This window comes from Oryza sativa, chromosome 8 (genome assembly GCF_034140825.1).
Source record: "Oryza sativa Japonica Group chromosome 8, ASM3414082v1".
In the NCBI taxonomy this organism is placed as follows: domain Eukaryota; kingdom Viridiplantae; phylum Streptophyta; class Magnoliopsida; order Poales; family Poaceae; genus Oryza; species Oryza sativa.
Genome location: NC_089042.1, coordinates 15,084,413 through 15,097,892, shown reverse-complemented (window position 1 = coordinate 15,097,892; position 13,480 = coordinate 15,084,413). Strand labels below are relative to the sequence as shown.

Here is a 13,480-nt window from a genome sequence, read left to right as displayed (position 1 = left end):
CGATTCCTACACTTCCAGATGTTCCATAGGATTGCTAGAAGAACTGTTTTGCCAAACTTCTGGGGAGAGCTGGGAGTGTGGGCAAAACAAATCACCGGTCAAAATTCTATTCAGAATCATCACCACCTCGCGCGCTTCTTATTCACTTTTCGTCATCGTCAGATAAGAAATCTACGCGATTAATGTTGCAAACCTGTTAATTCGAATTAATCCATGTTAAGGATTCAGATCTCAGTTACGTACGTTTTTGGATATATAATGTATCCGTGTCTGAGACAAAGAAGCACTATATATGAATATATTATCCGATTCTCATGATCTCCTCGATCGATCCTCCTGCCGCCATGGACGAACACCTTGCCTACCATCTCCCGGATCTGGCGCTGGAGATCGTCCTCAGCCACCTCCAGTCCCTCGCCGACCGCGCCAGCTTCCGTGGCGTGTGCCGGCAGTGGGCCGCCGTCTGGCGCGACCAATGGCCGCGCACCCCGCCGATGCCGTGGCTCGCCGCGCCGGGACACTGCGTCGACCTCTCCGACGCGTCCGTCCACCGCGTCCCCCTCCCGAGCGGCGTCGATGTCGACGGGATCGTCTGCTGCGGCTCTCTCGGCAACTGGATCGCGCTCACGCCGAAGCGGCGGCGGTGGCGGCCGCGTCATCAGGTCCGCCCCTTGCTGCTGAACCCGTTCTCCGGCGCCAGCGTGCAGCTCCCGATCCTCACGCCGGCCGCCTTCCGTGGAGGAGGCGACGATATCAACGTCGAGAAGATCGTCATGTCGTCGGCGCCGGACTCGGACGGCTGCGTCGTCGCCGCGATCGTGATGGGCTCGTACAGCTCCACGAGAGAGATCGTGATCTGGCGGCGGGGGCAAGAATCCTGCTCGGCTCCGGCCGCCGCTCCGTCCAACGTTGCAGACGCCGTGTTCCACGGCGGCGATCTCTACGTGGTCGACAAGTGTAGCCAGCTCTACGTCTTCCCAAACCACGTCTTCTCCAGCGACGGTGGCGGCGGCCAAGAGCTGCACCCGGTGAGGCTCGAGATGGATCTCACGAGGACCAGCCGCTTCGTGGCCCGCGTTCTGCTGGAGTGCGACGGGAGGCTGCTCATGGCGGACAGGCACCGCCACGGCGGCGACGCCGGCTACCACGAGTACAGGGTGTACGCCCTGGAGCGCGACGCCTCCTGCGGCGATTGGCGCTGGTCGCCGGTCACGCGGCTCGACGGCCACGTCCTCTTCCTCGGCGCCGGCTGCTGCAGGGCTCTCCCGGTGACCGGGCGCGACAGGGTGAAGGACGGCAACGTCGTCTTCCTCGACGACAGCGCGGAGATCACGGCCGTGGTCACCGTCGACGACCGGAAACCCCTGGAGAGATCCGCCCTGATCAGGAGAAGCATGGACGTGCCGGCTTCCAACGTGCTGGACACTTTCCGGCGGCGTGGCGGCGGCGGCGGTGGCGGCGCCGACAGGCCTGCACCGCCGGCGGCATGCATGGCAGGGAGAAGGAATCAGTGCTTTGGATTTGGAGGGCTCCAAGATTTGATCGTCTTGTTGAAATCTTTCGTGTCACTGCAGGAGGATGGATACACGCATCGCCAGTAATATTCCTACTAGATCGTTACAGTATTTGGTGCTATCCTCTCTGGCTGTCTGGCTCTTTGCCTCTGTGCTTTTGATGTTGATATTTTCGGATGATAATTTGTTGTAGCTGTTTACCTTATGATTCAGCTGTATATATACATCTGGTTTTCGCTGTTACTTCTGTAATAATACCTATACAGAAGTAAGTACATGTAGATCATTGTAGGATAGCATAAGCAGGCATCAAGTCATGCAATGCAATGTTGATTTCAGCGAGGATTGTCTTGTACTCTTCTCTGCATACAATGTTGATTTCAGATGGGAACAGGCAAAGTGTTGTTGCCGTTTATTAATTACCCAGTCTTATGTAATTGAATAGTCATGGTAATCAACTAATCATAAAACAATTGGATTATAGTTCTACTAGGCAGAAGCCTGAACATGAGGGGAGAGCTTATGGTCTAGCACACAGTAGGCCTGGCAACAGGTGCAAAATCGTTTTAAAAAAAATCTTCAGTAATAAATCGAGCAAGGTTGGCAAAGCAATATGTCAAAAACCATTTATTTTACTACGCAAATATTAAATTTCTGCGATTTAGTTGCAAATATTAAAACCATTTAGTCCCGAGTGAAATAACCAGGACTAAAATTTCATCTTCTAAAGAAAATCCATCAGTACTAACCGGGACTAAAGATGGATATAAGGGCCTCATCCGAGTTGTTTTTTTCTTTTATTTATTGTTTTTTTATTGCATGTATATATTCCCCCAACCAAAGCCACACAAATCATCCACAATAAAATTATCCACAAATCATACACAACAAAATCATCCACGATACATACACATCCACAATACACAAATCAATCACAAAATCATCCCCAATCAACAAAAAAAAATCTCAAACAAAATACACAAAATTATTCCCTACAAATAATTCACAAAAAAAAAAATCCACAGTCGCCATTCGCCGCCGCCACCTGGCCGCCTCCCTTCCTGGATCCGGCGGAGGGGAGGCCACCGCCCTTCGCGCCCGCCGCCTGGGGGGGGGGGGAGGGGGGCGGCCCTCCGCGCACGACGGCCGCCGCCCTCTGTGCTGGCCTTCGCCGCCGTGAGAAGAGGAGAAGAGAGAAGAGATAAGGTTTGGCTGAGAATTGGTGACGGGGAGGACGAGGTGAGGGGTGCGCGCACAGCAGTTTGGCTGATTTTTTTTCCCCGGTTGTTTAACAACCGAGGGTAAAAATAGATCACACGGCCTGCCTTCTTTTAAACTAGGACTAAAAATGATCTTTAGTCTCGATTGGTCAAAAAGTCCCGTTAGGTCTTTTAACCAGGACTTAAGATTTAGTCCCGGTTCATATTCAAACCGGAATTATTGTGAATTTTGGGCAACCGACTAAAGATGATTTCTCTAGTGGTGACCGCCATCGCGAACTGGTTCTGGTGTGTCGATGCCACTGAGGGGCCTGGCCATGGCCATAGCAGGTTCATAAAGATTCTTGTGAGTGCTTCTAGCTTCTGCGCCAGGCATGAAGCTCTCTTGTGCGTCCGGCAAGGGATGACTGGATTTGATTTTTCCACAAGCTGCGTGGATCGCGCATGCTACGCTTGGCGGTGAGCTTCGGTATGAAGTAGGAGTCGGAGGCGAGGCAAAAGGGTTGCGTGTCAAGGAGGTGGTGGTGTAGCTGCCGTCAATTCATTCCCCGCGTAGGCGTGTAGCTCGTCAACGTCAATCGTGGGAACTTCATTTTCTAGTCGATCATGGTGAAGAGTGACTAGCGTGGCGCGGTTGTTGGACCTCGCAGGCAGCCGGCGTCCTCGGTGATGGGACCAAGCAGACGGAGGCGTCGCCCCTGCCCTCAGCGACGGCGGTGGTGGCTATAAATGGGCCGAGATTGCGGTGGGCAGTGGCGTCGACCCACCACCACCAGAACCAGTTCGCGATGGCGGACGGCGGCGCCCAGACGGGCAGCGGCAAGAGAGGCGCTGCAGCCAACAGCGTGATAGATGTCGATGAGAGAGGAGCAGAGGCCGGCCGGAGATGCGGTGGATGGTGGCGAGTGACTAGCCGCACCAGGCGGCCAGCGACGCCCATTTTTCCCTTCGCGATCGAACGCAGCCGGTGGCACGGTGGACGGTGGCGAGCCAGTAGAGGCACCCGGCGGCGCCCATTTTCCCCTTCGTGAGCGAACGAGAGCGGATGCAAGCGAGGATCACATTGCGCTATTCGATCAGGAGCGTTGGATGCTTGGGGAACGGTGGATCGAAGAGCTACTGCCCTCTGACGTACTTTTCCCAACGTCAGAGGATCCGGTTCCGTCCCGGCGTGTCTGTTGCATGTCGGGCGCACCGAAAGTTTGAATCCTGGACGGGGTCGGAAACGAGAGGACAGGGGAGATTAGGATCGGAGTGGCTATGAGGCAGAATCCGGTAGAGATTAGGACGGATGCTGCTATATAATTCACTCGTGGATCCATGGTTGCCCACCACGAGATCAATCACGCAATCAAGTACGGAAGAGAAGAGAGGAGAAGATCGAGTTTAAGGCCGAGATTGCCATGGCAGGGAGCGATTACGCCGAAGAGTTCGATCAGGCGGACGAGAAGCTAGCGTCCTTCTGTCTTCACCTTGAGGCGATGGCGGAAGCTGGTGACGAGATCGATCAGGCCGACGAGAAGCTGGCAACCTTTTGCCTTCATCTTCAGGCCATGGCTGGTACTAGTGGAGACGACGAGATCGAGCAGGCTGACGAGAGCTTGGCGGCCTTCTGCCTTGACCTTGAGGCCATGGCCAGCGAAGCGGCAGCGGCGAACGCCGTGGCTAGCAACGCCAACGACGACGACATGGCGGCAGCAGCAGCAGCAGTCGACGAGACCAAGTGCAAGGCTGCTGCTGCGCTATCGACGGCCTGCTGCGAGGCGGCTGGCATGGCGATGATCCATCATGGTCATGGTGCTGCCTCTTCCCAAGTCCATCTTGCAGCTGCCTGTTAAGTCTCTGAGCAGTGCATCAGTTGCGGGGTGATCGATGGAACAGCATAGTTTAATTAACTAGTTTAGTGTTATTTTATTTCTGTAGTAATAATAATGTAATGCACCGTATCTGTCATAAGTAATATGAGTATCATCAAGCCCTTTGTGCATCTCCATGAGATGATTATTGAATCTGAATTCTTCTTGGCTCTGTTCTTTGTCTGAATTTGTTGGGTAAAAATAGATTACAACTTGTGTGTGATAATCAGACAGTCATTGTGCTTGGTGATTGGTATGGTATTGCTGTGGAACATCAACGGGCAATCTGAATTTTTTTTAATACAAGACGGCAAGAGAGTTGCCGGTTATATTAGATGGAGAATAGGTGTTTTACAGATACACAGGAGACAATGCATTACGAGTACACTTTAACAGGAAAACAAAGAGAGCAGTAACGCTTAAGACGGTTTGAAAGCAAATTCTCTATCTCGTATGTCTTCTAGAATGTACTGCACGCGGCTGGTATTTGGGGAGGGGGGGGGTCTGGTTGAAAATTCTATCATTTCTCATTAACCATATATGCCACCAGGTTGTAATTAGGGCACCTGTAGCCACCCTTGCCTGAGGCTTTGGCATGGAGGATTTTATAGAGAGCATCCATTCATCGATGTTTTGAGGGATAGTTACTGCCGGGATGTGTCTCGCATTAGCCACCTCCAGCCATATTCGCCTTGTAATCGCACAATCCCTGAAGAGATGATCTGCATCTTCAACCGCCGATGAACAAAGATGACAAATCCATTGGCAAGGCCAATGTCTAATGAGGAGGTTCTCAGCTGTCAGCGTTCTCTGATGGAGAACTAACCACCCCAAGAATCGTTGTTTCGATTGCGCTTCCACTGACCATACCATCTTGAAGTTATCATTGAATTCCGATCCAAGGAACTGTGCCAGATAGGCACTCTTTGTTGTGTAGGTCCCTGAAGAAGTTTGAGTCCACTCTATTTTGTCATCCATGGAAGAAGTTAAATATACCTGTTGCAGCATGTTGCCAAGTTGAACTAGCTCGTGGATCTGTTCTATATTAGTTATATGGCTGAACGAAAACAGCCAATTGTTAGCAATATGAATTTTTCATCAATTTGTTTGTGAGGTTACACTGTTGGTTTAATGTCGTGGGCTGAAATTGTTGATGAGAGATGAGAATACTTATGGTTTGATGAGAATTGTTGTCCCGTACGTTCAGCTAAAATCTGTTCGAGTTTCAAAATCCGTCTCGAATTTCGTTTTAAATTCTCGGTACATTTTTGAAATCTCAGTCCCCTTTTTCTTTTTATTTGGGCACACCGAGAGTTTTAATCGTGAACGCAATGGAGTCGGGAACGAGAGGGCGGACGGGGTAGGAGATGGAATTCGATGGAGATTAGGATCGAAGTGGCTATTGATTCAGGTACGTGGGAGACGGAATCCGGTAGAGATTAGAGTGGACGTGGCTATTGATTCTCTCGTGGACTCATGGTTGCCCACAACGAGATCAATCACGTAATCAAGCCAAAGTCCGGAAGAACGCGTACATACACGTAGCTTAGTTTAACCTTAATTTAATTTCTGTAACCGCATCATAATTCTGCATCATGGCCTTTCTGTTCAGTAACGATTCTTCTGTATGAGGACCCATATAGCTTACAAACGGATTATAGGTCACGTCTACAAAAATCAACCTCTACTTTTACATACGTCTCCTTAAGAGACACACATACAAAAATCTATTTTCGTAGGAGGGCCTCTTAATGGGCCGCATGCAAGAATATAGGCATCTTAAGTGATCCACATGCGAAAATATCCTCTTTTCTCCACATTTTCTTCCCCTCCTCTCTCTTTCCCAGGTGATCACCACTTCAAATTTTTTCATCTCCTCTCCCCTCCCTCTCCTAATATTTTCCTCTCCTCTCCTCCGAGCTGAAGCCGCTGCTGGCGAGCGGCAGACGGCTTGGCGACCTCGAGCAACGCTGCCCCTGCCAACGAGGAGGTGGCCAGGAGCGTGCGGTTGGCAGCTCAGACCTCGGGCTGCCCTGGCACCACCGGAGCCATCCCCGTCCGCACCCAACGCCGTCGCTGCCAACAACGACGAGGAGGCGGCTCCATCCTCGGCGTCGCCACCAACGAGGATGACAAGGAGGCAGCTAGGAGGGGCGCAACCACAGACGACGACGAGGCGGTCCACCGCGACCATTGGATTTGCCTCTGTCTGCCCTGCGACGGCCGGATCTGTCGCCGCCGGTGCCGCGACGGTTGGATCCGCGCTGCCGCCTCCATCAGGAGCTAGGGTTTCCATTTTTTTTGAGATTTTTTTTTTTACTTTTGCATGTAGCTCAACACATACGGCTCACATTTACCTCATTGCAAAGAAGGTTTGAAGCTATGGGATCTGCAGAACATTACCGGCCAATAAGTTTCATTCATAGTTTCACGAAGATAATCACAAAGCAGCTAGCAAATCGCCCTTCCCCTGAATCAATGAGCTGATGTCTAGAAACATAAGTGCTTTCATCCGTAAAAGAGAAGTTCATGATAATTTCCTCTTTATAGATCATCTGTAAAAGAGAAATTCATGATATTTCCTGTTTGTAGAGGGTATTATTCAATCCCTTCATAGGTAAAAAAAAAAAAACTACCCTCTTCATCAAGATAGACATCTCAAGTGCTTTTGATTCCATAAGTTGGCCTTACCTTCTCGAGGTCTTACAAAGATTTAGTTTTGGAACAAGATGGAGAAACTAGATTGCAAACCTCTTGGCCTCATCCTCCTCTTCGATTATTCTGAATGGCTCCCCAGGAGATAGTATCCATCATGATAGGAGGCTTAGGTAAGGGGATCCACTAGCGCCTTTCGTCTTCATCCTACCCATGGAACTTCTCCAGAAATTAAATGATCCAGGCAGCAGAAACAACAGCATCTCTCACTCCCTTCAATGCAAGGTTCCAAAGGTTCACATACTCAATATATATGGATGATGTGACCATCTTTATCAGGTCTGTGAAGGGCATGTAGCCTAGTGTTTGCAGTGATCTGAGTAGCACCACAAGTTCCTGAGTTCAAATATCCATAGGAGCGAATTTCAGATTGGGTTATTTAAGGGCTAAGTTCCTGTCTAGGTATTTACAGGGGTATTAGGTCTGCAGACAAACATCCACAAGACTGAGATTTACCTAATTGTCTCATACAAGCCTATCCAGCAAAATTAGGCTCCTTCCTCTGCAGTTACATGGCCACTTGATGTTATGAAGCTGCGAAAGACTGAGTTTGTGCCTCTGTTAGATAAAATTGGAGGAAAAATATTAGGATGGAAAGGGCGCTTCTTCACTTTGGCTGGAAGAAATACTCTTGTCAAATCAGTCCTATCGGCGATGCCGGTTTTCCATCTAACCGCAGTCCAAACTCCGAAATATGGGTTCTCAAGAGAATAGAGAAAATTAGAAAAGCCTTCCGTTGGAAGGGAGAACCCGGAGAAGAGCTAGAAAATGTCACTCTAGGACCAGCTTAGGTGGTGTTTGGATCCGGATGTTTGGATATTAATTTGGAGTATTAAACATAGGCTACTTACAAAACTAATTACATAAATGAGAGCTAATTCGCGAGACAATTTTTTAAGCCTAATTAATCCATAATCAGCACATGTTTACTGTAGCACCACATAGGCTAATTATGGATTAATTAGGCTCAATAGATTCGTTTCGCGAATTAGTCCAGGGTTATGGAATGAGTTTTGTCAATAGTCTACGTTTAATACTTTTAATTAGTGTCAAACATCCAATGTGATAGGGACTAAAACTTTTTAGTCCCATCAAAACAGCCCCTTAGTTAACTGGCAAAATGATTGCCGTCCGAAAATGTTTTGGGGGGAGGGGGGGGGGCGCTTGTAAGGAAAGTCTAGTTAGCAAACGTTCGCCGCTAACGTATCTCGCGAATTAGTTAAAGACGGAGACAGTATGCGCTTTTTTCTTTTCTTTTCTCGTACGTTATTTCCACTAGTTAGCGTGCACGTGCAAGGCACGTCGACATATATTGAATAGAATAAATCGAAACAAATACATCCATCGCTTAAATCAATTTTGACCCTACAGTTCATACTTCTAGGGACAACTCAATGCGATTAGTGCATCAAATGCAAATTATGTGCAAAAGAAGAGTTTTTTTGGGCGTGTCATATTGAGCACAAACATCCTGCAAAAAGCACACAACATTATGTTCTAATTAACATCCACTTTTTTCTTCAAATAAGAATCTTATTGGGTAAATATAGCTCATAGAACAATAAATAAACTTATTGAACCCATCAGGTAAAATAAATAAAATCTCTGTCCACAATGCATAAGTAATCTTGCTCCTATAAGTATGAGCTCATAGCTCCATAGACAACATGGCAGTCAGTGAAGTAGATATGAAGGTAAGATGATCTTTTGGCAGGTCATCATGCATTAACATCTTCTAGAAAAAGACATAAAATCTGTCTTCTTAGACTATATCAGCAAAGGCACACAGCTTCCACTTTGTACCCTTGTTTTTTTACATAATGATCTAGACTGATAATTTTATGATACTACCAGTCTCGTGTCCAAGTTTATCATAATATGTCCACGCACAATACCACATCCCACTGGAAATACATAATTACACTCAAATCAAATTATAACTGCATATATCATTAGCTGGTGAGCTTACCTGGAGAAAAGAACAGTATCGTGTCACTTTCCTGGTGAGCTTAGCTGGTGAACATTAAATCATGCAAACAATCTATGTTGTTCTCAGAAACAAGAACTGACCGAGTTCCGAGTGACAGAAACTGCAAGGATGAAGCCAACCAATTATGCAACAAATGGTGGCACGAGCGATAAATTTCATAAGTAACAGGTTAAAAAAGGTACCACAAAGAAAGTTATTTAATAAAATGAACGCACTTTTCAATAAGTAGTTAGACAATGTGGCATTCTGAGAGGACAATTTCAGATTTCCCAAGCTGGTGCACCCAAAACCAACAAATCTAGCCATGGTGGGTATAGAAAGGCATGAAAAGGGACCAAAGCAAAGGTCAACTTGTTAGCCTCATTGTACTTAATCAGCTCCGTGCCGAAGGGTGGTTTTCTGATGTCCTCTTAAGTGCAGAGCATCTGCAGAAACAAATTGTGCATCGTGATCATGCCAATGCATGTTTGAATGTTTAGCTACAGAGCAATGAAGTGTATGGCTACTTCCATCAGATCGTCCTCTCTGACGACTCCAAAAGGTACCATTGTGGCGTTGAACTGTCCTTCCATCCTCACAAATCCAGTCTGGTATGGCCAGAACAGTTTGTGCTCTTCACCCTACAAAATTCAGACCATCATGTTAAACAAACAACTGCATCCTAAATTTATGAATTATTGATCAAACGAAAATCAACAAGTTGATATATTTAACTGAAAAGTTAGTTTACTCTGGACCAAGACTGTACAATTCAAATTAATTAAGCAGAGAGCGACAGATCATAGCTAGCTAGTCAAGGATCGATGTGACGAATGTTTAACTCACCGTTGGATCGATCTCCACATTATTGCTTATATCGTGTGGCGATGGTCGCGGCAGTGACGGCGTCAGCGGAGTCGGCGACGGCGGCACTGGCGGCAGCGAAGTCGGCAGTGGCGGTAGCGGTGGCGGTGGCGAAGTCGGCAGAGGCGGTGATGGTGGCGGCGGCGGAGTCGGCGACGGCGACGGCGGAGTGGATGGCAGTTTGTTTTGGTGTGGTCGCGGCTAGGGCAATAATCGGCGGCGAGGTAGTCTCTGAATATGTATTGCGGCGGCGGTGAGGCGGTCCGGCGGGCGGCGCGGCGTGGGTTAGGTCCGGCGGGAGTGCGCGTTAATTTCTTTCGCAGCGTTTCTTTTTTTTTCTTTTTTTGGTGCGCGCGGTGCGGTTTTTTTATTAGGGATGACAGGTGGGTCCCACACGATAGTGGATCTGAAAGATTTCAGGATTGGAGATGAACTCATACTTTTTATATTAGCATAGATAAGTACTTATCCTATCGGTTTCCTCTTTTACGTTTTTTCCATTGTAACTCTTGCACGTAACCAAGATATTAGGGTTTTTTTTTCTGTTTTTCTTTTCCATTCCGATTTTTTCACGTTTCTTTTTCCATTATAGTTTTTTTCTAACGGGAAATTTTCTATATGAACTATTTCCGCAAAAACTTTCCACCTATAGACCTTTTTATATAAAAAGTTTATATATATAGATTTTATGTATTTAAAGTTTATATATATGGATAGACTTTATCTATAGATACTTTATATAGTAAACTTTATATAGAAATTATATTTGTAAATAGAAAGTTTAATGGATATTTTTTAAAAAAATAGAGTTTTCATTCCATTCAAACTGAAATCAGAAAAAAGGATAAAAGTTATAACCAAAACAATAAAATAGGTGAAAATAATTAAATGCGTGATTTTTTTTCTAGCGTCATTAGACGCCGGGATTAAGACAGAATGAGAGCATTGGAACTGTTCGCGAGATTTTCTCGTCGCGAAGGTTTGTGAACTAGACTAGCCAGGGCTTGTATGTTAACGTTTATGTATTGTGCTGCTATTTCTTCCCTTCTATAAATTCCAGGCCGCCGTGCATTTCAAAAAAATATATATAGTGGGATTTGCTAATCATTTAAGTTGTTCTGATTTAATTTCTATTTTGATACAAGGAGAGCTCTCAAGATGCCTCTTTTAACCCATTTGCAAGGGTAAACGCGGCATCATTTATGAACAATTGTGTCTCGTACGTACGAAGTGGTATGTCTCGTACGTACGAAGTGGTATCTCAGTTTAACGGACTGAAAAAAAAGCAGCAATGCAAAGGTGAAGATTATCCCGTTCTTTTCGTTCTGTACAATCTACTGGTTTAGCCTTTGCTTTACAGCAATATTTCCTGAGGAGGTAGCTGCGGTGGCACAATATTTGGGACTGGATCGATCGAGCCGATCGAACTGTGGGATTGGATTGTTACTCTGCTCGGTCTTTTGTGGCACATCTTGCCTTACTGAATTCGTTTGCTTCTTTGATATTTATTATAAATATCCAAAACAGTGAAATCTTTTGTTTCGTATTGTGAACACTGTTTTTTTCCTAGTGAATAAGTGGCACATATTTATTACAGAATAGTTTTAGATAGTTTTTTGATAGATATAAATATATACATGTAGGTTTAAACACAAACAAGGGAAGAAATAGTACATTGCAAACTTTCCGGCTGTACATATATATAGACAATACATACATGGAGTCTCACTGACATAATCATCATACATATACTCCACACATCTAATGGGAGCCGATCTACCAGAAGCATAAATAATTAACACATGTGTACATGAATATACTTGTATACCAACATTACAAGCAGCCGGGCGTACGTACGTATACGATCGAACAAGTGTACGTATATACCAGTATATATGTACGATCGATCACTTGCTGAAGTCGATGCTGCCGACGGAGAGGACGTTGTCCCCGGAGGTGGGGTGCGCCGCCGGCACGTCGCCGGCCACCGAGCTGCCCTGCTGCCACACGTGGTTGAACTTGGTCCCCTTCCCGGCCGGCAGCGCCACCGTCGCGTACACCACCACCTCCTTCGCCTTGCCGTTCTCCTCCGCCGACACGCCGGAGACGGGGAGGGCCAGGTCCTTGGCCGCCGCGGGCGCCATGGACGGCGCGTAGCTGCCGAGCACCGTCGGGTACGCGACGAGGCTGCCGTTGGAGTGGCGGAACGCCACCACGGCCTGGGTGCCCACCATCCCGCTGCCGCTCGGGTTGATCCCCCACGCCACCCACCCCTTGCCGCCCGCCGGCTGCGGCGCGCGGAACGCGACGGCGACGGTGCTGGCCGCCGCCGTGTAGTTGTAGTGCAGCGTGGCGCCCAGGCGCGGCAGGGTGGCGCACGAGCCGTACTGCTGGTTGCTGGAGAAGGTGTAGCTCGCGCACGACGACGACGACTGCGCGGTGCACGGGGAGAAGGAGAAGGAGCTCGCCATGGCCGCGACCAGGAGGAGGAGGGAGATCGCGACGCGGCGAGAAGCAGCCATCTCTTCTCCTTCTTTTACGTACGTTAATTAGAACTCGGAATTAATTTGATTGTGTATTAGTGTGTGTTGCCTTGGTGTGTACTGATACTGAAGGTGTGAGCTGCTTTAAGTAGGGTTCTAAAAGGGATCAGGGTTTGGTGAGGAAGAGGAGAGTTGCTTGGAAATGCCCAATAATTATGGATTAATTAATTACTAGCTAGGCAACACCATCCGTACAAGTAGAGTTGGCAGGTTTGATATACTCCTACCGTCCCATAATATAAGAGATTTTGAGTTTTTGCTTGTAATGTTTGACCACTCATCTTATTCAAATTTTTTTTGCAAATATAAAAAATAAAAGTTGTGCTTAAAATACTTTAGATAATAAAGCAAGTCACAAAGAAAATAAATAATAATTCTAATTTTTTTTAATAAGACAAATAGTCAAACAGTACAATCAAAAACTCAAAATTCCTTATATTATGAAACGGAGGGAGTATGTTCTAGCCTGTGGCCAGTTTAAGGGGTTACGTTGGTGATCGACAATATAAGCCTCCAGAAAATTAGTTGGGACAGACGAAGTTCGGTGGCTTTTTCTGCAGATCAGTTTATATCCTGATGCTACGTGCTATAATGATATCATGCAAGATGTGCTGCATGCAATGCAAACCTTGATGATCTATATGGTAGATCACCTAATTAAGTAACATGGATATATAACACTACTAAAAAAAACCTTGATGATATCTACTCGTGCAAATCCCATTTAGCTGGTGTGGTAGGTGTGTACCACGACTTATATTGGTGGCACTGCGCTAATTATCAGACTTCCTGAAACTTT

The 13,480-nt window shown here is 46.9% G+C and overlaps 2 protein-coding genes across 2 annotated transcripts; one reads left to right on the top strand and one right to left on the bottom strand.

The window, feature by feature from the left end:
• The first annotated feature begins 344 nt into the window (after positions 1-344).
• Positions 345-1,751, top strand: LOC136351635 (uncharacterized). The gene has a single exon (XM_066303857.1). The coding sequence runs from the start codon at positions 345-347 to the stop codon at positions 1,599-1,601; it is 1,257 nt and encodes a 418-aa protein (XP_066159954.1). The 3' UTR covers positions 1,602-1,751.
• A 10,031-nt stretch (positions 1,752-11,782) lies between these two features.
• Positions 11,783-12,741, bottom strand: LOC4345306 (cytochrome b561 and DOMON domain-containing protein At5g47530). Its single transcript, XM_015793529.3, has one exon. It carries the CDS (start codon positions 12,658-12,660, stop codon positions 12,046-12,048), a length of 615 nt encoding a protein of 204 aa, XP_015649015.1. The 5' UTR covers positions 12,661-12,741; the 3' UTR covers positions 11,783-12,045.
• Positions 12,742-13,480: the final 739 nt, after the last annotated feature.